Source organism: Hyla sarda, chromosome 3 (assembly GCF_029499605.1).
Source record: "Hyla sarda isolate aHylSar1 chromosome 3, aHylSar1.hap1, whole genome shotgun sequence".
Classification (NCBI taxonomy): Eukaryota; Metazoa; Chordata; class Amphibia; order Anura; family Hylidae; genus Hyla; species Hyla sarda.
This window is the reverse complement of record NC_079191.1, coordinates 27,257,752-27,285,571: the sequence shown is the minus strand read 5'-3', so window position 1 is coordinate 27,285,571 and position 27,820 is coordinate 27,257,752. Positions and strand designations below refer to the sequence as shown.

At 40.7% G+C, this 27,820-nt stretch overlaps 1 protein-coding gene across 1 annotated transcript in view; it reads left to right on the top strand.

The window, feature by feature from the left end:
* The first annotated feature begins 2,293 nt into the window (after positions 1 to 2,293).
* Positions 2,294 to 27,820, top strand: part of LOC130360954 (uncharacterized) — a 102,961-nt gene continuing 77,434 nt past the window's right edge. Inside the window, exons 1-6 of the mRNA XM_056563510.1 lie at positions 2,294 to 2,368; positions 9,126 to 9,322; positions 11,063 to 11,225; positions 13,004 to 13,153; positions 15,806 to 15,966; positions 21,444 to 21,620. Of these exons, the coding sequence (XP_056419485.1) occupies positions 9,140 to 9,322; positions 11,063 to 11,225; positions 13,004 to 13,153; positions 15,806 to 15,966; positions 21,444 to 21,620 (834 nt within the window). The 5' untranslated portion in view covers positions 2,294 to 2,368; positions 9,126 to 9,139. The remainder of the gene's footprint in view (positions 2,369 to 9,125; positions 9,323 to 11,062; positions 11,226 to 13,003; positions 13,154 to 15,805; positions 15,967 to 21,443; positions 21,621 to 27,820) is intronic.

Genomic DNA, 27,820 nt, shown 5'->3' with positions numbered 1-27,820 from the left:
AGTATATACGGTAGGTAAATATTTTTTTTTTTTTTTGTTAAATTACCTGGGCTGGCCTGTTAGAAAAATTTTAGTTGTTATTTTGAGACAGAAAGTCTGTATTTATGTTCAGTTTTGCTAATTTTTGTTACAGTCAATTGGACTTGTGTTTTGTTTTTTAGTTTTATAATAAAAGTTTCAGTGTGAGATGAGCTATGATTGGATAAGGCTGCACACACACCCCTCAGCACTCCAGACTGCATTTCCTGATTTTGGACTTCTGCCAGTCCAGCAGAAGTCCAAAGTCTGTGCAAAATATAGGGTGGTGGGGGGGGATGCTCTCGACAACTAGGGAGACACCTAGTGGCAGATTTTTTTTGTAAACACAAATAAAACATAGAAAACTTCATTTTTTTTTAACAAAGTATATTAGAAAGATTTTTGCTTACCATAAGGAGTGCAATAGCAAAAAAATAGTTTTAACGAGAGTGCCCATTGTCAGCCATGAATTTAGGATGTAGCTTGTGAAAGCAGCCTTAGGTGTTAGACCCTACCCATCTTCTAGTTTTTTCTTCAGGCTTCCATGCACCATGCTGTCATCACCTCCATGAGGGCATGGCAGATTGGAGAGTTTCCAAAGTATACAGATAAAGGCGAGCTGAGGTTTTCTTGGCGAGATAGAAGTTTTTTATTTATATTTGTATTGAGATTAGTAGTAACTGACTAAACTGCTGATGCTTTTACTTACAGCTTCCTAAGGGTTAAACTTGGGTAGAGCTACCATTGTTGTTGAACATATAAAAGTCAACAAAGTGTAGAGGACAGAATAGAGAAGACGGGATCAGTGTGTGGTGTCCCTGTACAGTCCACACTACAGGACTACAAGTAAGACCAGACTTTATTATTCTTTCTTATTGTCGGTATTGTAGACTTACAATGTAACCAGGACAGACCGTACATTTATAGTCTGCAGTAATTCTTCATGTGTTATTCATGTATTGTGCTTCTTGGACATTTGAAGTATATCTAAATGTCTGACAGGCGGAGGACTGATCATGTGTACAGCACTCTTCATGAAAATCTATGGGAGTTATGGAAACAATCTAGAGTATGGGTGGCTACTGGGATGCTTGTCTTTAAAGAATGATGGAATCAATCTATATTAGACATTTATAATATATTCTACCAGTGGAAAAACCTCTTTAACCCCTTGCATTTAACCCCATTGTTAATTTGGTTTATTTGCAAACTTGATCAACTATTTGGTTATTTTCACCAAAAAGTCTAGCACCCCGATACCTCTTTCCCAGCTGCTTTAGTCTAAGGTTGTTGTGTGGCTTTGTAATCTCTCAAAATAACTGAATCCTTGTCAGGGTATGGTGAATAATGTGTTGGCTCCCAGGGTGTGTGTAATGTCCATTTTTGTGTTTTTGCATTTTTTCTGTTTTGGTGTTTTGGGGTCTGTTCAGACACTGGGTTTGTGTCTGGGCAGTTCTCTGTGCTATTCTGCCTGGCTAGGGAATAGTTAATGCTCTGAGCCTATGACAGCTTGGGTGGTGTTTTAAAACCCGAGCTCTGCTGGAACTCTGGGCTAGTGATTAGTTCTTACTCTGACTATGTTTGTTTTATGATTCTCCTCTGCTATGTCTGTCTGTTTGAGCTTTAAACATGGTTAATAGCCTGTTTATGATGTAGATTTTAGTCTGTATGGTTTTAACCTTGTTATCTTAGTCTGTGTTCACACTGTTAGTCTTGTGCTTGTACCCGTGCTCAGTATTTAGTCTCTAGAGCAATGGTTCTTAACCTTGTTGAAGGTACTGAACCCCACCAGTTTCATATGCACATTCACCGAACCCCTCTTAATTGGAAAAATAAAATATGATTTTTTCAAATTCAAAACATAATGAACAAAACCATTAGGCACAGGCAGTGTTCCCCCACACATTAGGCACAGGCAGTGTTCCCCCACACATTAGGCGCAGGCAGTGTTCCCTCACACATTAGGCGCAGGCAGTGTTCCCCCACACATTAGGCGCAGGCAGTGTTCCCCCACACATTAGGCGCAGGCAGTGTTCCCCCACACATTAGGCGTAGGCAGTGTTCCCCCACACATTAGGCGCAGGCAGTGTTCCCCCACACATTAGGCGCAGGCAGTGTTCCCCCACACATTAGGTGCAGGCAGTGTTCCCCCACATTAGGCAGGCAGTGTTCCCCCACATTAGGCAGGCAGTGTTCCCCCACATTAGGCAGGCAGCTTCCAGCCATATACAGCGTTTCGCCGGGATAGGCTTTATCCAGGAGAAGCTTTATCGCCGGGATAGGCTTTTTCCACTCTCCTGCATAAAGCCTATCCCAGTGAAACGCGTCGGAGGTGTGGTGTGGAGCTGGGGTGAGTCCTGTTTTCACTGTATGTGTCTGCTGCTACATCTCTCTCTCACAAAGTGGTTTCTCTTACTTGCACTAATGTGCTCTACTCTGTCTCTCTAGCCTCAGTCCTCTGTATATGTTTAACCATGGGAGCTGTTTTAGCCTTGAAATGATATGCTGTTTGCACTGTGGCACTTTATACATTTAACCCTTTGCTGGTATTTGCCTCTTACTATTCATGTGTACACTGTGGCACTTTATACATTTAACCCTTTGCTGGTATTTACCTCTTACTATTCATGTGTACACTGTGGCACTTTATACATTTAACCCTTTGCTGGTATTTACCTCTTACTATTCATGTATACACCATACATGCACAGTGGTGATCTATTCTTGTAGCATTACATTCTAAACAACAACAAAAAACGTGGTCTCAAATGGCTGGAGGTGTTCAACCCCAAATGCAGTTGTGCATATGTACTGGGGGAGCAGATCCTGCCCTTGTAGTCCGTTGCTAGGGGCGATCCCCAGCATAAAAATGCATACAATGGAGGATGCCTGCAGCAGACTACAAATGCCACAATAGAATCCTACACCAGATAAACGGTGTGGATGTGTAACAATTAGAATAATACAATACAGAAATGTAGGTGCACTACTGTGGTAGATGTATACAATGACATTGGCTAATCCCTCAACACTGATGTTAAAATTGAGACATTCGCCAGTGTATCCTTATATGAAGGACACACCAGAGCCCGCACACCAACGCCAAGGTTTCTCAGATGGCGCGGGACCTAACGCTAACCTACCTGTGCATAATAAGCAAGAAAAACGGGGGCCAGTGGGCAATTACAGCAGCACTAGGTCGACATGCAGCCTGCTCCCAGTTCCCTCCAGCATGACTGAGCACACATACAATGGAAGGGGGGAGAGAGGCTACAAGCCCCACCCAAGTTGGCTGATATAGGTGCATGGCCTCACAGGTGCAACCCTAATGCTGCCTGGAAAATGTTCAAGGCGCATTAAATTATGAAGTTTACACACCTCCATGTATAAATTTACAAACAACAACAAAAAACGTGGCTGGAGGTGCTCAACCCCAAATGCAGTTGTGCATATATACTGGGGGAACAGATCCTGCCCTTGTAGTCCGTTGCTAGGGGCGATCCCCAGCATAAAAATGCATACAATGGAGGATGCCTGCAGCGGACTACAAGTGCCACAATACAATCCTACACCAGATAAACGGTGTGGATGTGTAACAATTAGAATACTACAATACAGAAATTTAGGTGCACTACTGTGGTACCACAGTAGTGCACCTAAATTTCTGTATTGTAGCATTACATTCTATTCAGACATACAGTTCACTATGTGATCAGGACCTTCACCCCAGTATCCCATTTTTTCCATTATATTGTCCCTTTGTGTGATTCCTTATATGTACTTTTTTATGATGCTTTTCATATCAATAAAGAAATAATAATTTAATATTTTCGAATTGTTTATGGTTTGGAGGTTTTTTCTTGTGCCTTGTGCACATACTGAAGGTGTTCATATTCAGTCTATTTCTGATAAACCTCCATCTCTATATTTTTTGTGCTGGAGCCTACATTGGGGAAAGGGATTTTATAGGTTCGCAGTGCCCTTTATGATCAAATGTAGGTCTATATGATCACATTGATACCTGTTGTATATAGGTTTTGATTTGTTTTACCACTTATTAAAAAAAAATTAAATTTTTGTAGAAAATTTTTAAAATTTAGTATACTACTAATTTTCCTCTTCTAACCCCCATTACACTTTTATTTTTCTGTATACAGGGATGTATCAGGGCTTATTTGTTGCGCCATGATCTGTAGTTTTATCAGTACCATTTTTGCTTTGATGGGACTTTTAGATTATTTATTTATTGTTTTGGTATATGAATTGACCAAAAATCAGCAATTCTGAACTTACGATTACCCCAGTTACCCTGCGGTTTCATTAATGTGATATTTCAATAGTTCTGACATTTTCACATGTTTATTTTATTTGGTTATTTTATTTGAAAATTGGGTTTTCAACTTTTTTCATGTAAGGGGTTAAATCATTAGGGGGTTAACAGTATTTGATCTTTATTTTTTTCTTTACCCTCCTAGGGGACTTGTATGAGGAATCATTAGATCAGTGTTTACCAACCAGCATGTCTCCATCCCTTGGCTGTCCGGACATGCTGAGAGTTGTAGTTTTGCAATAGTTAGAGGCACAATAAGTGGAAAATTCGGCATTAGATTCCTGCATACTGATTAGTGCAGCACATCTGTACTGCACTGATCCATGGCATCTACGATCTATTGCTAGAGCCTGCCATAGGAAAGCTCTATCAAGAGGAGACGATTGGCAGCCATGAAAGACTAGGTAATCCCTCTGGCTGCCTGGCAACAGATATCCTGACTTGGGTCACATCATTGGTGGGAGATGCCAAACTACTGTATCACCAACGACACTGCTAACACTGCTCAAGTCATCACTGTCAACTTTGACAGCAGCATCTAAAGGGCTAATAGCAGTGCGTTAGGGTATGTTCACACTGAGGAATTTGAGTGGAAATCTCTCTTAAAAACAGAATAGAGTAGAGGAATAGAGGACCAAACATTTTTTATTTTTTTTGCTGGCCTACAACCTGTCGTATAATTTATACGCAAGGAAGATAAAGTAAAAATAAAAATATGAGGACCGCGGATAAAATTTTTTTTTAACAAGTGAGATTCTCAGAGGCCGACACAGTAAATACCTCTATTATTCATTAATATTTGGAAGATAGGAATATCGTTGCACAAATAAGACCTCAACAATAAAATACGTAAAAATAGATATACAATTAATTAAAATATAGAAATATAAAATATGATAAAATATTCAGATCAATATGATGTCATTATACCATACTAAGTCACAGTAATACCTAAATTTGCCCACTAGATGGGAGTATACCGCCCTAGTTCACAATGGTATTCAAAATTGACCACCAGATGGCAGTATAGATATCAACAGTATATAGCATATATGCAGTTGGTATACATAAGACTGAGTATATTAAAATACAAGATATGTTAATACATGCAACAATGATTTTCCCGCTTAGAAATATTATGAATGAAACTTTGCCTTGATAAATGGTAACATATAAATTATTGATGGCTGTGCAGAGGGGGAATGTCCCTTACTAATTCTATAATTTGGGACTATTTCTTTTGGAAGATATGAATCACAAGTATAATAAAAATTATTATGTTCAGATAGATGTTAGTGTCTGCAGATTCACTAAAGTTGTACCTGGACAGAAATCTATATATTCACCCACAAGTTGTGGGTAGGAAGATATAAATTACCTTAAGTACAAACTCTCCCTGCTATAGAATAGCCAACAATAATCAAAAGATATTAAAGTTCTTTTATAGTTACCACAAAGTAGAAATGCCAGTGGGTCAAGTAAATTGGATAGGATCAGCCTGTTCACTCAGCAGAAAGATAATCCAGGATACTCTCCAAAGAAGGAACCAAGAATTGCCCATCCTCCCTTGCCACTACAGTTCAAAACAAGTTTCCGTTATCTTGATCAGACAAGAAACGAACCAATCACGTCTCTAGAACAAAAACGTGCTAGGCCCTTGTCTCGCCCAGATGTAACTATTTCACTGACCAGAGAGGGCACTCTTGTCCATAAATTGCTAAAATATTTTCTTAAAAATTAGCAGACATTACCTAAGATGTAGATATATCATGTCAAGTCATCTCTCCAACTAATGGCCAATAAATATAGTTAGTTGGATTAGATTTTGACATCTAGCATACGCACACAGCAGACATCTCGGGATTTCCCAAGTCCTCAATCTGAATCTGACATTAATGGTCCCTCCCAAGTTTAAACTAATGAATAGATTCTCAGTTATGTCTATTCTTACAGTTATAAATCTATCAGATAAGAAATAGCTGTAGACTCTATTCATCGGACGAAAGCAGACCACCAAATTACATACATACTAACTTATAGATGCAGGAAAACTAAATAGGTTATAAATGGTATACTGACCACATAACATAAACATGCCACTAATAATAATCATAATAATAATGATAGATAATGCATATATAACTACTATCAAGAATATAAGGAAAAGTATTTTCATATATATATATATATATATATATATATATATATATATATATATATATATGCAAATCAAAAAATGTTGCAGTATCTTGTAATACCTTTTTTATTGGAATAACAGCATTTTGTAGAGACAAGCTTTCGGGATTCCTCCCTTTTTCAATTTTGTCGCACAATCATTTTTTTTTTTCCGTTTCACCATAGATTTTTGGGCAAAATGACTGACGTCATTACAAAGTAGAATTGGTGGCGCAAAAAATAAGCAATCATATGGATTTTTAGGTGCAAAATTGAAAGAGTTATGATTTTTTAAAGGCAGGGAGCAAAAAACGAAAATGCAAAAACGGAAAAAAAAAACGGTCCTTAAGGGGTTAATGGTGGTGATCAACGCTGCTGGCTAATACCAGCATCCTCTGGCTACATGTACGTGAAGGGACCCCTGAAATTTTTCAAGAAAATGAAGTATTTCTCACAGAAAAGGATTTGTGTGTATTTTAACTAAACAAAAAAAGGGAGGAAAAACGCTTATTGGACATATTGTCACACCAAACTCCAAAAATGGGCCGGACAAAATTATTGGCACCCTTAACTTAATATTTGGTTGCACACCCTTTCGAAAAAAATAACTGAAATCAGTCGCTTCCTATACCCATCAATAAGCTTCTTACACTTCTCAGTCGGAATGTTGGACCACTCTTCCTTTACAGGAATATGGGTTCACTACTGTGGTAGATGTATACAATGACATTGGCTATCCCTCAACACTGATGTTAAAATTGAGACATTCGCCAGTGTATCCTTATATGAAGGACATACCAGAGCCACTCTTCCTTTGCAAACTGCTCCTCGTCTCTCTTATTAAAAGGGTGCCTTTATCCAACAGCAATTTTAAGATCTCTCCACAGGTGTTCAATGGGATTTAGATCTGGGCTCTTTGCTGGACACTTCAGAACTCTCCAGAGCTTTGTTGCCATTAGTTTCTGAGTGGTTTTTGACATATGTTTGGGGTCATTGTCCTACTGGAAGACCCAAGATCTCGGATGCAAACCCAGCTTTCTGACACTGGGCTGTACAGTGCGACCCAAAATCTGTTGGTAATCCTCAGATTTCATGATGCCTTGCACACATTCTAGGCACCCAGTGCCAGAGGCAGCAAAACAACCCAAAACATCACTGACCTCCACCATATTTCACTGTAGGTACTGTGTTCTTTTCTTTGTAGGCCTCATTCTGTTTTCAGTAAACAGTAAAATGATGTGCTTTACAAAAAAACTCTATTTTGGTCTCATCTGTCCACAAGTTGTTTTCCCAGAAGGATTTTGGCTTACTCAAGTTCATTTTGGCAAAATGTAGTCTTGCTTTTTTATGTCTCTGTGTCAGCAGTGGGGTGCTCTTGGGTCTCCTGCCATAGCGTTTCATTTCATTTAAATGTCAACGGATAGTTAGCGCTGACACTAATGTTCCCTGAGCCTGGAGGACAGCTTGAATATCTTTGGAACTTGTTTGGGGCTGCTTATCCACCATCTGGACTAACCTGCTTCGACACCTTTCATAAATTTTTCTCTTCCGTCCACGCCCAGGGAGATTAACTACAGTGCCATAGGTTGCAAACTTCTTGATAATGTTGCGCACTGTGGACAAAGGCAAATATAGATCTCTGGAGATGGACTTATAACCTTGAGATTGTTGATATTTTTCCACAATTTTGGTTCTCTTCTCCTCTTTCTGTTGTCCATGCTTAGCGTGGCACACACAGACACACAATGCAAAGACTAAGTGAATGTCTCTCCTTTTTATCTGCTTTCAGGTGTGATTTTTATATTGCCCACACCTGTTACTTGCCCCAGGTGAGTTTAAAGGAGCATCACATGTTTGAAACAATCTTATTTTTCCACAATTTTGAAAGGGTGCCAATAATTTTGTCCAGCCCATTTTTGGAGTTTGGTGTGACATTATGTTTAAATTGTAAGCTCCAAATGAGACAGATGTGAGTACATCGCTACAGAATATGTTAGTGCTATATAAATAAAGGAAATATTGTTAGAACTTTCTAAAGAATTTACTTAGCATATTTACTTAGCATTGAATTGGTAGAAAATACTTATCTGAAGGTTTGTGGCTCTGTCCCTGTGTATTCGCAATTTGCTTATTTTGTAGGTGAAAGGTTGTTATGTCAAAACTGGAAGTTCTGTTAACAAAAGTTAAACAATCATTAAATGGCTAAAGATAATCTTTAGATAGGCTGAAGATAGACCTTCAGCTATAAAAATTGTACTACAATTTAAAGGGGTACTCCACCGAAAAACATCTTATCCCCTATCCAAAGGATAGGGGATAAAATGTCTGATCGTGGGGACCTTCGCAATCTCCGGACCGGCAGCAGCGGCGTCCGGAACACAGAAGCTTGGAGCTTCAGTGTTTGTGTCGTCACGCCATGCCCCCTCCATTCATGTCTATGGGATGGGGCATAACAGCTGTAGTCATCAGTCATCCGGCACGAAGCAGAGTTCACTCTGTGCCAAAGATTGCAGGGGGGGGGGGGGTTCCTTAATCCTTTGGATAGGGGATAAGATGTTTTTCGGTGGAGTACCCCTTTAAGACTCTTATTTCTCCTCCACAGGTTCCTCAGAAGACATGTTGCCCCTTGATCCAGTCACAGTTCTTTTATTCATCATAACATGTATTTTCTTGGCAACTGTTTTATTCAAAGAAAAGGAACAAGTTCATGAGAATTATCCTCCTGGTCCAAAGCCATGGCCGATAATTGGAAATATTTTCAACTTGAATATTAAAAAGCCTTACTTATCATTTCAAGAGGTAAGATCCAAAGATCAATGACATGTATTGCTTCACTATCTATAGATATATGGATGTAGCCAGCACTAACAGCATTGTTGGTGTGCTACATCTTACTATGCTATGAACACCAAAGTCCTAAAAAAATGCACCATATACTCCCATGTGCCCCAATGACACCCATAGGGGAGTGTGTACTAATCCTGTCGAGGACAGGGGAACTCCATGAATGTATGTATACAGAGAGATTGGAGTTGTAACACCACCTTAAGTATAAACATATAAATCTTTATTGGAAATGTTTTACATAAAAATCATATAGATGCAAAAAAGTGAAGTATTGCAATGGAAATCCAACACAAAAATATCTGGCGCAGAGTAAGAATAGTACATACAAATGAGTACATTAAAAATTGTCCACACACTATATATAGCAATCTATGGAATAAAACAGTTTAGCCACTGTGGGCTATCCATACAAATGCTGCATAATAATACATCAAGATTAACTAGTAATGTAACCTAGAGCTGGTATATAGCCAGGTCTAGGAATGCATAGTGAAATACAATGATATTGGGGACAACATATCTAAGTACTCAATAAAAGTCAATGTGTAACCTACCCATGTGGGATAGCAGACTCTGTGACCGATCCCTATGATCGTTTCGGTTTCCCTTTTTCAAGAGGTACTCTTACTATGCTATTAGCTTACTGTTAAAAGATTCCACAAGACTGCAGCAGTGGCATGCTGGTATTATTAGGCTTGGAAGGCCAAAATAATTGGTCCTTCTCACCCTGGTACTACTAGGCTGCTGTAGATTGTTTTTTTATCTAGATGGTTATCAAAAAACCGGGGGATCAATATATTTATTAAAAAACATATTGGGTCCCCTTATTTTTCGATGACCAGCTAAATACAAAACCTAACAGCAGCCTGGTAGTATCAGGGTGGGGAAGACTGTTTATTTTGCCTCTTCCCAGTCTAATAATATCAGCCTGCCACTATCCCAGATCCATTAAAGAATTAAATTTACTCACAGCCCCTTGAAATTCTCTCCCCCAAAAAGGGCACATGCTGCTTCTTCGGTAGGTTCCTGATACGATACTTTTGTCATTTTACTGACATCTGACCCTGCCTATTTGCCTATCTGCCCTAAACAGCAGATCGACAACCACGGTGACGGGCCCTTCCTGAATAAGTGCTGGGAGTCAAAGTGAACAAAATAAACTACAGAAAACAGACACAGGTTGGGAGAACATCAGAAAGCATACAAAGAAGCAGAAATAAAACAAAACAATCACAAACAATTAGTCAAAGTCTACTCGCCAAGTCAGTAATAGGATATCTTGAAGTACAAATTCGCTAATACCAAAGAAGAATCAGGAAGTCAAGCCAAAAGTTAAAAATACCAGGTAAACAGGAAAAACAGGGTATATACGTTAGCTACTGGAGGAACTCTCTCACAGGCAAAGTCTGATACCCCACTGCAGGTATATATAGCCAGCCAGATGTAATCAGCAAGGTCAGCTGACCGGCCAGAAAGCTAGGTGTAGCCCAGCAACCAAAATAAACAAAAGAAGTATAGAACAGATTAACCCTACGGGTTCTGACAGTATGTTCTCTATATGCTGCAAGGAAGGATTAACAGAGGACATGGGGGGGTGATTTTTCAAAACCTGTGTAGAGGAAGAGTGGTGCAGTTGCCCAAAGCAACCAATCAGAGAAGCTTTCTTTTCTAATTATGACTTGTATTTTACAGCTTGCTAAGAAGTACGGCCCAGTGTTCAGTATAAAGATAGGAGGCCAGAAGATGGTTGTGCTGAGTGGATATGACACCGTGAAAGAAGCTCTTGTCAACCACGCAGAGGAGTTATCTGGCAGACCGATCGTGCCTATTTTCATGGACTTTTTTAGAGGATACGGTAATAGTTCTATGCAATGTGAAGCTGTATGGTTGAACATTTTCTGGTGTCACAATCACACCCTATCAGTCCAGCTAAGAAACTAGAGAGAGTGTGATAGTGCAAGGGTTAAAGCCACCAGACCTCTGGGTACCTCTTGCCAGTCCCAGCAAGTTACTAAATAGCTGCATTTGTTAGTTATGGCCTGGTGGGCCGCTCATTCCAGCTCATTACAGGGGATATGCTCAGTTATAGTTTATGGAACTTGTCTCCTGTTATGAGTTTAAACAGCTTATATTGACATGGTCTGAAATGGCAGGAGGCGCTCAACCCCAAGTGCAGTTGTGCACCTACGCTGGGGTGGAGGTCCTGCACTTGTGGTCCATTGCTATGGGCGATCCCCAGCATAATATCCATACAATGGAGGATGCCTGCAGACGGTCACAAGTACCACAATGGCATCCTACACCAGATAAACCTGTGGATGTGTGAAATTTAAACATTAAACAACTACATTAACGTGGTCTGAAATGGCAGGCGGTCCTCAACCCCAAGTGCAGTTGTGCATCTATGTTGGGGTGAAGGTCCTGCATTTGTGGACCACAATATGGGTTCACTACTGTGGTAGATGCAAACAATGACATTAACTAACCCTCAAAACTGATGTAAAATTGAGACATTAGCCAATATATCCTTACATGAAGGACATACCTGAACCCGCACACCAACGCCAAGGTTTCTCAAGTGGTATGGGACCTAACACTAACCTACCTGTGCCGGATAAGCAAAACCAGGAACCAAATTACAGCAGCATTAGGTCCGACTTGTAGACTGCTCCACGTCAATGTAGTTGTTTAATGTTTAAATTTCACGCATCCACACGTTTATCTGGTGTAGGATGCCATTGTGGTAAGTTGTGACCGTCTACAGGCATCCTCTATTGTATGTATATTATGCTGGGGATCGCCCATAGCAACAGACCACAAGGGCAGGACCTCCACCCCAGTGTAGGTGCACAACTGCACTTGAGGTTGAGTGCCTCTTGCCATTTCAGACCACGTCAATGTAAGCTGTTTAATGTCTAAAGTTTATACTAATGCACCCTTTTTATCATACTGGGTAGCGTTAAGGTTTCACCTGTGAGGCTGGCAATATATTAGCCAACAAGGGTGGGGCTTGTAGCCTGTCTCCCCCCTCCCAGTGTATGTGTGCTTTGTCACACTGGAGGTAACCGGGGAGCAGTCTACAAGTCGGACCTAATGCTGCTGTTCTTTGGTTCCTGGTTTTGCTTATCATGCACAGGTAGGTTTAGTGTTAGGTCCCGTACCACTTGAGAAACCTTGGCATTGGTGTGCAGGCTCAGGTATGTCCTTCATATAAGGATATACTGGCTAATGTCTCAATTTTAACATCAGTGTTGAGGGATAGCCAATGTCATTGTATACATCTACCACAGTATTGCACCTATATTGTGGTCCACAAATGCAGGACCTCCACCCCAGCGTAGATGCACAACTGCACTTGGGGTTGAGGACCGCATGCCATTTCAGACCACTTCAATGTAGTTATTTAACGTCTCCTGTGATGAGTTGGTTCAGGCAGCCGCCCAAGAATGACATCCATGCACTTTAGGAATTAAATCTTTTCAGCTTTTTTCCCATTTTCCGAATTAAAAAGTTTTCATATAAAAAGTAAAATTCATATAAGCATATTGATGTTTAAGAAAAAAAAAAAAAAAAAAGCTAGAGATGTTTCCATTCCATAATCAAAGTATTCACCTATATATGTCTGTTCTTCAGGTGTTATCTTTTCTAATGGACATAACTGGAAAAACATGAGACGTTTCACTCTTTCAGCACTACGTGATTTAGGTATGGGGAAAAGATCCGTAGAAGACAAGATTACTGAGGAATCCAATTGTTTAGTGGAGACATTCAAATCCTACAAAGGTGAGAAGTTATTTTATTGTACTGAAACCTATGTGTACAAGAATATAAATATAAAATAGAAACAGGTTTGCGATATATTTAAAATAGAAAGCAAGATCATTTTTGTAGTTATCTAGTACTTAGGAGAAAGTGTTATAGTAGCTATATTCTTGTATATAGGAGCAGTATTATAGTAGCTATATTCTTGTATATAGGGGCAGTATTATAGTAGTTATATTCTTGTATATAAAAGCAGTATTATAGTAGTTATATTCTTGTATATAGGAGACAGTATTATATTAGTTATATTCTTGTATATAGGAGACAGTATTATAGTAGTTATATTCTTGTATATAGGAGCAGTATTATAGTAGTTATATTCTTGTATATAGGAGCAGTATTATAGTAGTTATATTCTTGTACATAAGAGCAGTATTATAGTAGTTATATTCTTGTATATAAGAGTAGTATTATAGTAGTTATATTCTTGTATATAGGAGCAGTATTATAGTAGTTATATTCTTGTATATAGGAGAAGTATTATAGTAGTTATATTCTTGTATATAGGATCAGTATTATAGTAGTTATATTCTTGTATATATTAGCAGTATTATAGTAGTTATATTCTTGTATATAGGAGCAGTATTATAGTAGTTATATTCTTGTATATAGGAGCAGTATTATAGTAGTTATATTCTTGTATATAGGAGCAGTATTATAGTAGTTATATTCTTGTATATAGGGGCAGTATTATAGTAGTTATATTCTTGTATATAGGAGCAGTATTATAGTAGTTATATTCTTGTATATAGGAGCAGTATTATAGTAGTTATATTCTTGTATATAGGAGCAGTATTATAGTAGTTATATTCTTGTATATAGGAGCAGTATTATAGTGGGTATATTCTTGTATATAGGAGGCAGTATTATAGTAGTTATATTCTTGTATATAGGAGGCAGTATTATAGTAGTTATATTCTTGTATATAGGAGCAGTATTATAGTAGATATATTCTTGTATATAGGAGCAGTATTATAGTAGTTATATTCTTGTATATAGGAGCAGTATTATAGTAGATATATTCTTGTATATAGGAGCAGTATTATAGTAGTTATATTCTTGTATATAGGAGCAGTATTATAGTACAGTGGTCCCTCAACATATGATGGTAATTCGTTCCAAATGACCTATCGTTTGTCGAATCCATCGTATGTTGAGGGATTCGTGCAATGTAAAAAGTGCATTTAATACTCACCTGTCCCCGCTGCTCCGGACTGCGTCCTCACCGCTCCCGATGCTGTCCCAGGGGCTCCTGATGCTGTCCCGCTGCTCCGGCCTCTTCTTCGGATCCTCCGGCTTCTTCCGCATCTTCTCCGGTGTCCGGGCCTCGCTTTCTGGTGACGTTATTACGTTGCGGCGTGCGCAGCAACGTAATGACGACGCCGGAAAGCGAGGCCCGGACCCCGGAGAAGATGCAGAAGACGCCGGAGGATCACAAAGGGGACCCGGAGCAGCGGGTGACAGCAGCTTAAGCATTTTGTGCTGTCGGATAGCAGTTAATGTGATGGCCCCGACATATAAAAGCATCGTATGTCGATGCTGACATTGACATGCGATGGCCTCTGAGAGGCCATCATATGTCGATTTGATCATATGTCGGGGCCATCGCATGTCGGGGGGTTACTGTAGTTATATTCTTGTATATATATAGGAGCAGTAATATAGTGGTTATATTCTTGTACATAGGAGCAGTATTATAGTAGTTATATTCTTGTATATAGGAGCAGTATTATAGTAGTTATATTCTTGTATATAGGAGCAGTATTATAGTAGTTATATTCTTGTATATAGGGGCAGTATTATAGTAGTTATATTCTTGTACACAGGAGCAGTATTAAAGTAGTTATATTCTTGTATATAGGAGGCAGTATTATAGTAGTTATAATCTTGTATATAGGAGCAGTATTATAGTAGTTATATTCTTGTATATAGGAGCAGTATTATAGTAGTTATATTTTTGTATATAGGAGCAGTATTATAGTAGATATATTCTTGTATATAGGAGCAGTATTATAGTAGTTATATTCTTGTGGGGTCAGTGTTATAGTAATTATTTTCTTGTACATAGGAGGCAGTATTATAGTATTTATATTCATATATATAGGAGCAGTATTATAGTAGTTATGTGAACTGAGAGAAGGCACCAGGCACTGTCTGCTCGTGTATGGCTAAGTCTTCTCCTGTCCAGACTGTCGGGTGTGGAAGTATCCTGCTGTAGTGAGTGCTGGGGGAGCATCTATGTCTGATAGTAAATAGTCTATTCATGCAACAACGGTGAGAAATGAAGCAGACGGACGACTCCCCCTTTCAGCGGTAAAATCTTATTTATTCAGTGCTTGCAGTAAAAGATGACAGCAGGTTACAGGGGGGGGTCTCAGCAGGAACGCAAGGGCCGTGGAGTGCAACGACCGTATCGCTTCTGAGCGAAGCTTCTTCCAGCCTCCAACTGCAGCTCAGTTCCATTGAAGTAAAAGGAACCAAGTTGTAATACCACACACAACCTGGGGCCAAATGTGGAGCTGTTTTGAAAGAAATTAGCTCTGTTTTTCTATTCCTGGATAACCCCTTTAACATTATTGTATGTTATCTTTTGCTCTTCCTTTCTTCCTTTAGGTGAACCCTTTGACAGCACCATGGTAATGAATGCTGCTGTCTCTAATATCATCATATCATTATTGCTTGGCCATCGATTTGAATACGATGATCCAAAACTTCACAGGCTTTTGGTCATAATAATGGATACTGCTAGGATTCTTGGTTCCCCCATGGCCTTGGTGAGTGTATTGTTTTCAAAATGTTTTATTCTAATATAGTCCATGGCTCAGAGGAATAAACTAACCTCTGGGCCCCCAGTGTAAGAACCCGAAGGGTTAATCTGCACTAAGGTCTTTTATTATTCTGGTTACTGTGGAAATGCTCTGTTCTCTGGATGGTAAGCAACCTTGTAGGCTTTTCACCTGCTTAGTTCCCTATTTAAATCCACAGTATTCAACCAGGCGTCGCCTGTGAAAGAGCTCATACTGCTAGCTAGCGTTTATATTGTGTCTTGTATTTCTGGCATATTTGACCCATTGGCTCCGCTCTCTGACTCCTGTTTCTGCGATTTGGCTTTTCTGTTATCTTTTGGTACTGGCTCGGCTTGTGGACTGTGACATATTGTGTGTGTATGTTTCGTTATTATTTCTGTTAGTGTGTGTGGTTCCATACAGTGTCCCGACCTCCGTCTGTATTTTTAGTTTATTTTGTTGACGTTTTACTCCCTGCACTTATTCAGGCAGGGAAAGTCACCGTGGTTGTGGACCCAGCACGTAGGGCGGGTACGCAAGTAGGCAGGGCGAGTGGCTTCACTCTTCCCTGCCCATACGTGACATTTTCACAGGCCCACATACCTGCATTTGCCTTGCTCCTGCTATGGAAGCTATGTCTGCTTTGGTAGAGCAAATGCAGGGTTTGATTCAGCTGAATCAGGATTTAGCTGAAAGACTGAAGCAGTGTGAGTCTTCTCTTTCTCAGCATCAGTTCAGACCTTGGCTTAGAGACTGCAAGATCAGGAGCAGTTAATCCAGAGTTTGCTAGCTAGAATCCAGGAGTTGGAGTCTGCCCATACCCAGGTTGTCATCTGGTTCTGTCCCGGCTCCAGTGGAGATGCAAGTTACTCTTCTGGATCATTTTTGGGTAACCAAAAAATGTTTAAGACCTTCTGTGAAAGTTGTAAGTTATACTTTCATCTGTGACTGTACTCTTCTGGCACTGAGGCCCAGAGAGTGAGAATTCTTAAGTCTCTTCTACAAGGCGGTCCCTAGTTATGAGTATTTTCCCTTGGTCCCAATGCCCTTGAGTTGACCTCCGTGGATTCACTATTTGCGGGATTGGGTCTCTTGTACGCTGAACCAGACCATGCTGCATATGCTGAATCTCAGCTACATACATTAAAGAACGGTCACAGACCCGTTGAGGAGTATTGTGCAGACTTTAGAAAGTGATGTGTGGCTTCTCGGTGGAATACCCCAGCTTTGGTTTGTAAGTTTAGACTGGGATCATCCGACACCTTAAAAGACATGATGGTGGCTTACCCCTTTCCCGACACCCTTGATAAAGCCATGATGTTAGCTGTCCATTTAGATAGACATTTACGTGAGTGCAAACGGGAGTGTTCATCTTCTTCCAATCCACCTCTTGCTTGATTCTTTTCCTGTCTGTAATAACCAACTTGTGCCTAAGGTGGAACCCATGCAGATAGGGTCTATTCATTCCCCGTAGAAGTCAGAAGATTTCGTCAACTAAACGGCCTGTGTTTTTACTGTGGGGAGAATACACACTTTCTCCGCAAAATTCCGCAAAACTAATCCTAAATATTTTTTTAGATATATAAATGCAAAAAAAAAACAAGGACAGAGCATGTAGGACCCCTTAATAATGATAATGGAGAGGTTGTCACAGGCGATAAAGAGAAAGCAGAACTACTGAATGGGTTCTTTAGTTCTGTATATTCTATGGAAGAAGGAGGAGCTGGCATTGGACAGGTCAGTGCTGGTAACACATCATGTAATGTACTGAACTGGCTTAATGTGGAAATGGTACAAGGTAAGTTAAGTAATATAAATGTAAGTAAATCTCCAGGGCCAGATGGACTACACCCAAGAGTTCTTAGAGAGATAAGTTCAGTAATATCTGTACCCTTGTTCATGATATTTAGAGATTCTCTGGTGTCTGGTATTGTGCCAAGGGACTGGCGCAAGGCGAATGTGGTGCCAATCTTCAAAAAGGGCTCTAGGTCTTCGCCAGGAAACTATAGACCGGTAAGTTTAATGTGCATTCTGGCTAAATAGTTTGAAGGACTTATAAGGGATTATATACAGGAATACATAGGGGATAATTGTATTATAAGTGATAACCAGCATGGGTTTACTAAGGATAGAAGTTGTCAAACCAATCTAATTTGCTTTTATGAAGAGGTGAGTAGAAGCCTTGACAGAGGAATGGCTGTGGATATAGTGTTTCTGGATTTTGCTAAAGCATTTGATACTGTCCCTCATAGACGTCTGACAGGTAAGTTAAGGTCTTTGGGCTTGGAAATTTTAGTTTGTAACTGGATTGAACATTGGCTCATGGATCGTACCCAGAGAGTGGTGGTCAATGATTCGTACTCTGATTGGTCCCCGGTTATTAGTGTCGTACCCCTAGGTTCTGTACTGGGACCGCTGTTGTTTAATTTATTTATCAATGATATAGAGGATGGCATTAACAGCTCTGTTTCTGTCTTTGCAGATGACACCAAGCTTTGTAGCACGGTACAGTCTATAGAGGATGTGTATAGGTTACAAGATGACTTGGATAGACTAAGTGTTTTGGCATCCACTTGGCAAATGAGGTTCAATGTGGATAAATGTAAAGTTATGCATCTGGGTACTAATAACATGCATGCGTCATATGTCTTAGGGAGGATTAAACTGGCAGAGTCACTGGTAGAGAAGGATCAGGGTGTACTTGTAGATCACAGACTACAGAATGGCATGCAATGTCAGGCTGCTGCTTCCAAAGCCAGCAGGATATTGTCATGTATAAAAAGAGGCATGTACTCGAGGGACAGGGACATAATACTCCCCCTTTATAAAGCATTGGTACGGCCTCTTCTGGAATATGCTGTTCAGTTTTGGGCACCAGTCCATAAAAGGGACACTGTGGAGCTGGAAAGGGTGCAGAGACACGCGACTAAACTAATATGGGGCATGGAACATCTTAGCTATGAGGAGCGATTAAAGGAGTTACAATTGCTTAGTCTTGAGAAGAGACGTTTAAGGGGGGATATGATAAATGTATATAAGTATATTAATGGCCCATACAAAAAATATGGAGAAAAACTGTTCCAGGTTAAACCCCCCCCAAAGGACGAGGGGGCACTCCCTCCGTCTGGAGAAGAAAAAGTTTAGTCTCAAGGGGCGACACGCCTTCTTTACCAAAAAATATGGAGAAAAACTGTTCCAGGTTAAACCCCCCCAAAGGACGAGGGGGCACTCCCTCCATCTGGAGAAGAAAAGGTTTAGTCTAAAGGGGCGACACGCCTTCTTTACCGTGAGGACTGTGAATTTATGGAACGGTCTACCTCAGGAACTGTTCACAGCAGGAACAATTAACAGCTTTAAAATAGGGTTAGATACATTCCTGGAACAAAATAACATTAATGCTTATGCAGAATTATAAAATGACATCCCTTTCCCTTATCCCCTTACACCCTTCCCTTCAATTCCCTGGTTGGACTTGATGGACGTATGTCTTTTTTCAACCATACTAACTATGTAACTATGTAACCATGAGAACTGTGAATTTATGGAACAATCAACCTCAGAAACTGGTCACAGCAGGAAAAATTTACAGCTTTAAGACAGGATTAGATACATTTCAGGAACAAAATAACATTAATACTTATGAAGAAATATAAAATCCCATCCCTTCCCCAATATCGCACCACACCCCTACCCTTCAATTCCCTGGTTGAACTTGATGGACGTATGTCTTTTTTCAACCGTACTTACTATGTAACTATGTAACTTCATCGCCTCCTGTGTCAAGCATGCACGCCCAAGTGGTAATTGTGTAGGCCACTTGGGTGCACATGTCATGCATCTCAGAGAGCTACGCCTGGCAGAGTTCTTCTGGGGGGCATTGTTCCATCTACTATACAACCTGATTTAACATCTAAAAGTATTTTTAAGCCTGTTTTGCAGCAACTGAATCCACGTGTTGTGGCACCATGGGCAATAAGATTCTCAAGAGTATTCATGCAGACTTGCGGTCAGTGGGAAGTAGTGAGATTCTGGAGGATGACTGTGAGGACAACAATGAGTGGTGTGATTTTGAGGATGCGGATACAAATGAGGACATTGATGGTCCATCTGTATCCAAGTCAGAACCTTTGTACTCTCAGGTAGTTAAGAGTCCAGTGGCCCCTTTTAAAAGGGGGGGAAGTGGTACTGTAAGAACCCAAAGGGTTAATCTGCCTTTGTTGGCTTTTCACCTGCTTAGTTCACTATTTGAACCCTCAGTATTTATCCAGGCGTCGCCTGCGAAAGAGCTCATACTCCTAGCTAGCATTTGTATTGTATCTTGTATTTCTGGCATATTTGACCTATTCGCTCTCTGACTCCTCTCCTTTTTCTGCGATGTGGCTTTTCTGTTATCACTTGGTACTGACTCGGTGAGTGGACTGTGAAATATTGTGTGTGTATGTTTAGTTATTATTTCTGTTAGTGTGTGTTGTTCCATACAGTGTCCCGACCTCCGTCTGTATTGTTCAGTTATTTTCTTGACGTTTTACTCCCTGAACTTATTCAGGTAGGGACTGTCACCGTGGTTGTGGACTCATCGCCTAGGGTGGGTACGCAAGTAGGCTGGGCAAGTGGGAGTGGGTGAGTTCAGGGCTTCACTCTTCCCTGCCCATACATGACACCCAGAGTACAGGGCTTTCCTGATAGCTGTTTGTCTATGCTCTCTGTAACATTTTCAGGGGTCAATAGCCGGTAGAGAAACTTCACTCCAATGGTCTCATCTGCTCAATGTTCCCCTGTTGTATTTATGTTAGTAATACTGATCTAATTCTCATGCAATAAAGATATGAAGGGAAAAAGGGGGGGGGGGGCAGATATGGCATTATATAGTGCCGTTACCCTTGCAAAGGATATTAAAGAGGGGAGGATGCTCAACTTGTTCATATTGTGCTATGATGCACAACACTGTAAAAAGCTTTCAGCGTTGCATTGTGTATGGGAGCTGCTGGCCTGCCATTACCAATTCTGTTGCAGAGCAGTGCTGGACTTGGTAGTGTAGATGTGTTTGGGGAGTTCCAAGCAGGGAGCCCCCTGTAGTCTGACTCAGGCCGATAGCGCTTCATCCAAAGAGTTCAGAACAATGCTTCCAGTTGCAGATAAGTTCAACATTTTATTCATATAGTCAGGTACAGTTAGGACAATGTGTTTCCAAAGGAATACTCCTTTCTTCATCAGGTCCAGATGAAGAAATTAGTATTCCATTGGAAACGCGTTCTCCTCACTGTAACTGACTATATGAATAAAATATCGCACTTATCTGCTATTGGAAGTATTGTGTTGAACTCTTTGGGTGAAACCCTATCGGCCTAAGTCAGACTACAGTGGGACTCCCTGCCTGAAACTCCCCAAACATATCTACACTACCATGATGCAATTCTCATGTCGCACACACATCAATGTTTTAACTTCTCTTACCTACTCCACAGTTGTACAATGCATTTCCATCCCTGATGCGATGGATTCCAGGAAGTCACCAAACTGTTCGAAAAACCACAGATGAATTACATTTGTTTATTAGAGAGGTCTTCACAAAGCAAAGGGATGAACTGGACGTTAATGATCAGAGGAATCTCATAGATTGTTTTCTGGTCAAACAGAAAGAGGTAAAGTAATGAGATAAAAATCTGATGGTGGTTATCTGAGAGGGATGGATGGGGTTCATTTTCCTGGGCATGGCATGGGTGGGGGTGGGCTTCACAACTGACAATGTTCTAGGTCTTTTAGAAACCAACCTTCATGTTATAGTTCACTTCAGCTGAGATAAGACAATGCCTCTAAAACCCCTTTATGTCATGGTTGAGCGTTTCCCATTAAAAGTCGCAACCGCAAACCATTGTTTCTTCAAACAACAATGCACAACACAATTAATGGTTTCAGGTCACCCTTATAGGCCCAGACATTTAACTGATACAACACACTGTAGGTTGCACTTCACACTTAAGGACGCAGGGCGTACCTGAACGTTCTGCTCCCTGTCCCGGTATAGAACGCGTGGTCACGTCGTGACCCTGCGTCATAGCAGGTCGGTCCCGGCGGCAAATGAAAGCCGGGACCCTGGGCTAATAGTGTGCCACACCAATCGTTGTGCTTCGCGCTATTAACGCTTTAGATGCGGCATTCAAAGTTGATTGCTGCGTCTAAAGCAACAAAAATACACTCCCGGCAGCTCAGCTGGGCTGATCAGGACCATCGCAGTGAAATCACGATGTGCCGGTCAGCTAGAACGCAAGCGGAGGGTGCCTTACCTGCCTCCGTCACGCCCTATCGGCGATTGATTGCTCCAAGCCTCAAATCCAGGCTTGAGTAATCGACCGCCAATAACACTGATCATATCCATATTAATGCATGGGGATGATCTGTGTATAAGATCAGCATGTGCAGTGCTATAGCCACTAGAGGTGACTATAACACTGCAAAAAAAAAAAGTGTGAAAAAAAGTTAATAAAGATCATTAACTCCTTCCCTAAGAAAAGTAAGAATCACCCCCCTTTTCCCATTTAAAATAAAAACTGTGCAAATAAAAATAAACATATGTGGTATCGCCGCGTGCAGAAATGTCCGAACAATAAAAATATTTCTTTAATTAAACCACACGGTCAATGGCGTACGCGCAAATTCCAAAGTCCAAAATAGTGTATTTTTGGTCACTTTTTTTATCATGAAAAAGATTAATAAAAAATGATCAAAAAATCTGATCAATACAAAAATGGTACCGATAAAAACTTCAGATCACGCCGCAAAAAAATTAGCACTCATACCGGCCCGTACGCGGAAAAATAAAAAAGTTACAGGGGTCACAAGATGACAATTTTAAATGTATACATTTTTCTGCATGTAGTTATCATTTTTTTCAGAAGTACAACAAAATCAAACCTATATAAGTAGGGGATCATTTTAGCCATATGGACCTACAGAATACAGATAATGTGTCATTTTTACCAAAAAATGCACTGCGTAGAAACGAAAGCCCCCAAAAGTTACAAAATGGCATTTTTTCTTCAATTTTGTCACACAATGAATTTTTTTTCTGTTTCACTGTGGATTTCTTGGTAAAATGACTGTCACTGCAATATAGAATTGGTGGTGCAAAAAATAAGCCATCATATGGTATTTTAGGTAAATAATTGAAAGTGTTATGATTTTTAGAAAATTGAAAATGGAAAACTGGAAAAAACCATGAGTCCTTAAGGGGTTAATGGTTGCTGATACTGAGATATATTACGGGAGGTTTGACTTGATTCTATTTTGGATTTGACATTCTATTCAAGTTTGTCCCTGCACTCCCTGACCTGGTACAGAGCGCCTGCACCTTGTCCAACAAGCGTAGGGAATTGAGTGGCAATACACAGCATTACCACTCTTTGGCCCATATAGTTCTGCTTACTGTCCTCTATTGCTGCTTACTGCCCCTGTTCTCTACCTAGTTTCACTGGCACCCTATATTAGAGTGTCAGAGAAACTACTTACTGAGCAGGAGGCATAAACTGTTTACCTACTGTTCAGTGAACATTAGCTGGGCCAGGCACAGAATGCTCGGCAAAGGGAGTAAAGAGAGCTTATCTCCTTGTGCTCAAAGAACAGTATGAAGCCATGCATAGATCCACAGAAAACTATTTAGAGAGCAGGGACTCTCACCTCCTCTTCACTCCTGTTTGTGGTCAGGCCCAGATAAGAATTTTCCTCCGTGGTTGATGTTATCAGTAGGTTAAAAAAAAGGTCACAGGAGTTTCACAGAGGAAAATGTTGAGCCAGGCATTAACATAGACAGAATCGGGGAGCAGGTGAGTACTTTTACACTACAGTTCTTGTTTTGACATTTCAGCAAGTACAGGAGCAGGGACTTTTGTCTCTTGGCCGGGATTCCTGTTCCTGTTCTAGATTAACCCGAAACGAATCACCTAAAATTTGTACTCTAACATTAAGAATTAATGTGATTGGCTCCAAATATATTCAGTCATCTCTACAGGTACTACTTAAATATTAGGTCATTTTATACAGGCAATTTTGTACAGACATACTCAATGAACATCATAAGTAGTCATGAGAGAACTTTTGAAAAATTTGATTCGGCCGATTCGCCGAATTTTTCCAAAAAAATTTGGTTTGATCCGAATTTATTTGCGGCAAATCTATATTAAAAATGGCTATTTCTGGCCTACAGACAGCCTCAATAGGGGTGTAGAACACTTTGCTGTGTTCTAACAAGCATCTGGAGTGTGCTGGGGTAGTGAAATAATACTGTTATTCAGAATAACATGCAAATTACCGGCATCGCTTTTATAATCACTGCCGCACAGCAGTACAATGACAGAGCCTGGTGGTGGCATCAGTGTCAAGAGACCATATAGTGACTGAATGACACAGCGTGGAGGTTTTGGCAGCAAGAGGAGACCATATAGTGGCTGAATGACACAGCGTGGAGGCGTTGGCAGCATGAGGAGACCATATAGTGGCTGAATGACACAGCGTGGAGCTGGCAGCAGCATGGGTAGGCAATAGGGCTTCACAATCCCTAAGATTAAAAGAAGAATTTTGAAATTTAAATTGAAGATTTATGGTAGCTAGTGCTACCATCAAACATTTTTAGATCCCGGCCCAGGCCCAGCAGCATCAGTAAACCATATATTGTCTGAATGACACAGTCTGGATTTAGCTGAAGTATGAGGAGACCATATAGTGTCTGAATGGCACAGCCAGGAGTTGGCAGCAGCATGAGTAGACACTAGGGTTTCACAATCCCTAACATTAAAAGATCAATTCTGAAATTTAAACTGAAGATTTTGGGTAGCTAGTGCTTCCATAACAAAATTTTTATCCCCCAGACCCAGGCCCAGCAGCATCAGCAAACCATACATTGCCCGAATGACACAGCCTGGAGTTTGCTGAAGCATGAGGAGGTCATATAGTGTCTGAATGGCACAGTCAGGAGTTGGCAGCAGCATGAGGAGACCATTGAAATGTATTATTTTTAAATTTAAGATTTTGAAATTAAGGATTTTGATATTGAAATTTCACTACTCTGCCTGACATACTACATTGCATATATGAGGGTAGTACAATACGCTTCACTTCGCTTAAAACAGTATTTGTCTAGAACAGCAGCAGGTGTGTACTATTGGCTGTCCTTTCACAGTATACAGACCCTTGACAGATTAACAGGTACAAAATAGTACATTACTTAGATGTGCGTATGCGGTATGCACTTATGAGGGCAGAAAAATGCGCTACAGTACGCCTAAAAACTCAGTATTTTTGTAAAATACCAGCCGGTAATTACTTTTGGCTGTCCTTTCACAGTATGTAGGCCCTCACAGATTGACAGGTACAAAATAGTACATCACTTAGATGTACGTATGCGGTATGCACTTATGAGGGCAGAAAAATGTTCTACAGTACCCTTAAAAAAAACTATTTTTGTAAAACACCAGCAGTGCTGCAGTCAAAAAACGCTGTGTACTAAAGACAAATTTGCACAAATTTGTCACAAACTATTGGGAATGGACTGCTGGGTATTATACGTCTACAGACCAGTATAACCAGCAGATGATTTTTTGTGGAACAAAGACACTGAATTGCGCTGAAAAAATTATTCCTGCCTCCTCTGCTAAGGTTTATGAAGTTGATGCAGCTTGTTACAATTTATGAGGCAACACACAGCTATGTGCCCCTCTCTGTAATACTATGCTGAAGAAAGTGACTGGGAGGTTAATGCCTGCAGCTGCAGTAGAAATCACAGTCCAGTGAATAAAACAGTGCTCTCCGTCCACGAGAACGCTGATGTGACTAGGAGGATGTTAAATGCTGCTGGACTGCACTTTTCTCTGCTGTAACACACACACAGGCTGTCTGTCCTATGATCCTTCTGCAGTGTATTGTAATGAATTGAGGAGCCGGAATTATGGCTGCCGATTATATAGGGCTGTGACATCACGGGTGACTGGCTGCTGATAGGCTGCTTCCTGCACGTGATTCCCGCCTACTTCCCTTCCCGCCTTCCCAGCGTTCCTTGCCCAGTGTACTGACATGTGGATCCGCCATTTTAGATGCCCTGGAGCCTGCACCGCAGTAAATGGAGTTTAATGAAGCAATTTGCGGAATAGAATCACAGTGATATTCACATTCGTTGCAAATCGAATATTTCCTGAAATTTGTTACGAATTCGGGTTTATCAGCTTCGATTCACTCATCTCTAGTCATAAGTTAGCCACACAGAAAGCTTTATTATCCTTACTAGGCCTCACTTGCTCTAATTTACTGACATCTGATTTCAGGAGGGAGTCCTTTGTATAGCCGGCCCCATTCTTGAAGAGATTTTAGTTAAGAGTCTTCACATTCCCCTCCTGTTCAGTCTACACCACAGAACCAAACCAACCAGGCCACACCACAGGCCTTAGGGCAGCCAACCTGCAGCTGCACATCACCCAGCAGTCCCTCCCAGGCTGGACTCTTATGTAATTCTTCCTAGATGGAGCAGTAATCTCTATCACGGTCAAATCCTCACACAACTCTTAATTCCTCTCCACACTGACATCTCCCACAGCCCAGGTGAATGACTGCTAAGAATGACTCCTCCTCAGGCTGACAGCAGGCTTAGATTATGCCACTTATGTGACAGAGCTACAAGCTGTTCCTTTCCATGGCTAAGTAGTGAGAACTATATAGAGGAAAAACAAAGGAGCGCAGAGCTCCCCATAGAGTAGTATTTCAGGATAAGGGTGATGTAAACCAAAAAATAATGAAATAATTTGCTCACCTTCTGTTGTTGTGTTTTCCAAGACACAACAACTTTCAAAGCATATAGGATTATCCTTGTCAATGGTGCTGCCTCCCGGTGATCGGTGTCACGGGTTTGTCCGGACCGATGAATGCAATGGAAGTTGGAGGATACAAATTACCGGGTATCTGGCGCGATCCACATCAGTAAAGTTGTTCCAGACAGATGTTGGTAAAATGGTTTCTTTAATAGCCGATGAACACAGACACATTTTGAGGTAGCAACCTCTTTCTCAATGTGAATATGGCTGCGTTCATCGGCTATTAAAGAAACCGTTTTACCAACATCTGTCTGGAACAACTTTACTGATGTGGATCGCGCCAGATACTCTGTAATTTTTTTCCTCCAACTTCCTTTCCATGGCTAAGACTTTACCAATCCGACTAGTGATAATGATTCTCCTAGTCAGCTCATCTGTGGCACACTGAAAACTCAACCCAGACAGAACATCACTTTGTGGTATTGAGTACCTGTAGACAGACTGGGCTAGTGGTGGCTCAGCCTTGTCAGGGTCATGGGCTTGGTGAGTTTCCACGGGTTTCCCTCATTCCTGGAGGACTGGAGTGGTCTACTGTAAATTGTGAGAATAGGGTTGGTAGGATGGTAGTGAAATGATAAGCAGGACACAGAATAACTTGAAAATAAAGACAGCCTGTCCTTCTTTTCTTGGTCCAACAAGAACAATATATATTTTATAATACATAGCTCCAGGATGTACATCACAGGTCACAAAAACTTCTTGGTCAAACAGTTCACAAAATATGCAGACGGAACAAATTGTAATGTCCCAGTACAGAACATGGTCCTGTACTACCCTTAGGCCCTGTCAGGTTGAGACCCTCAATGACCTGGGGGCTCCCCTGCAGGGTCTCCCCCTGTTGTTTCCAGAATGTTGTGTATATTTCTTTAATGTATAGACAGGATCCTAATGTATAGATGCAGATGCAGATGACCTGTAGGAGGTCTCAAGGACCTGTAAGTCTGTCACATGTTATGTTATGCAGTCACATGATTTGTTGTCACATGTTC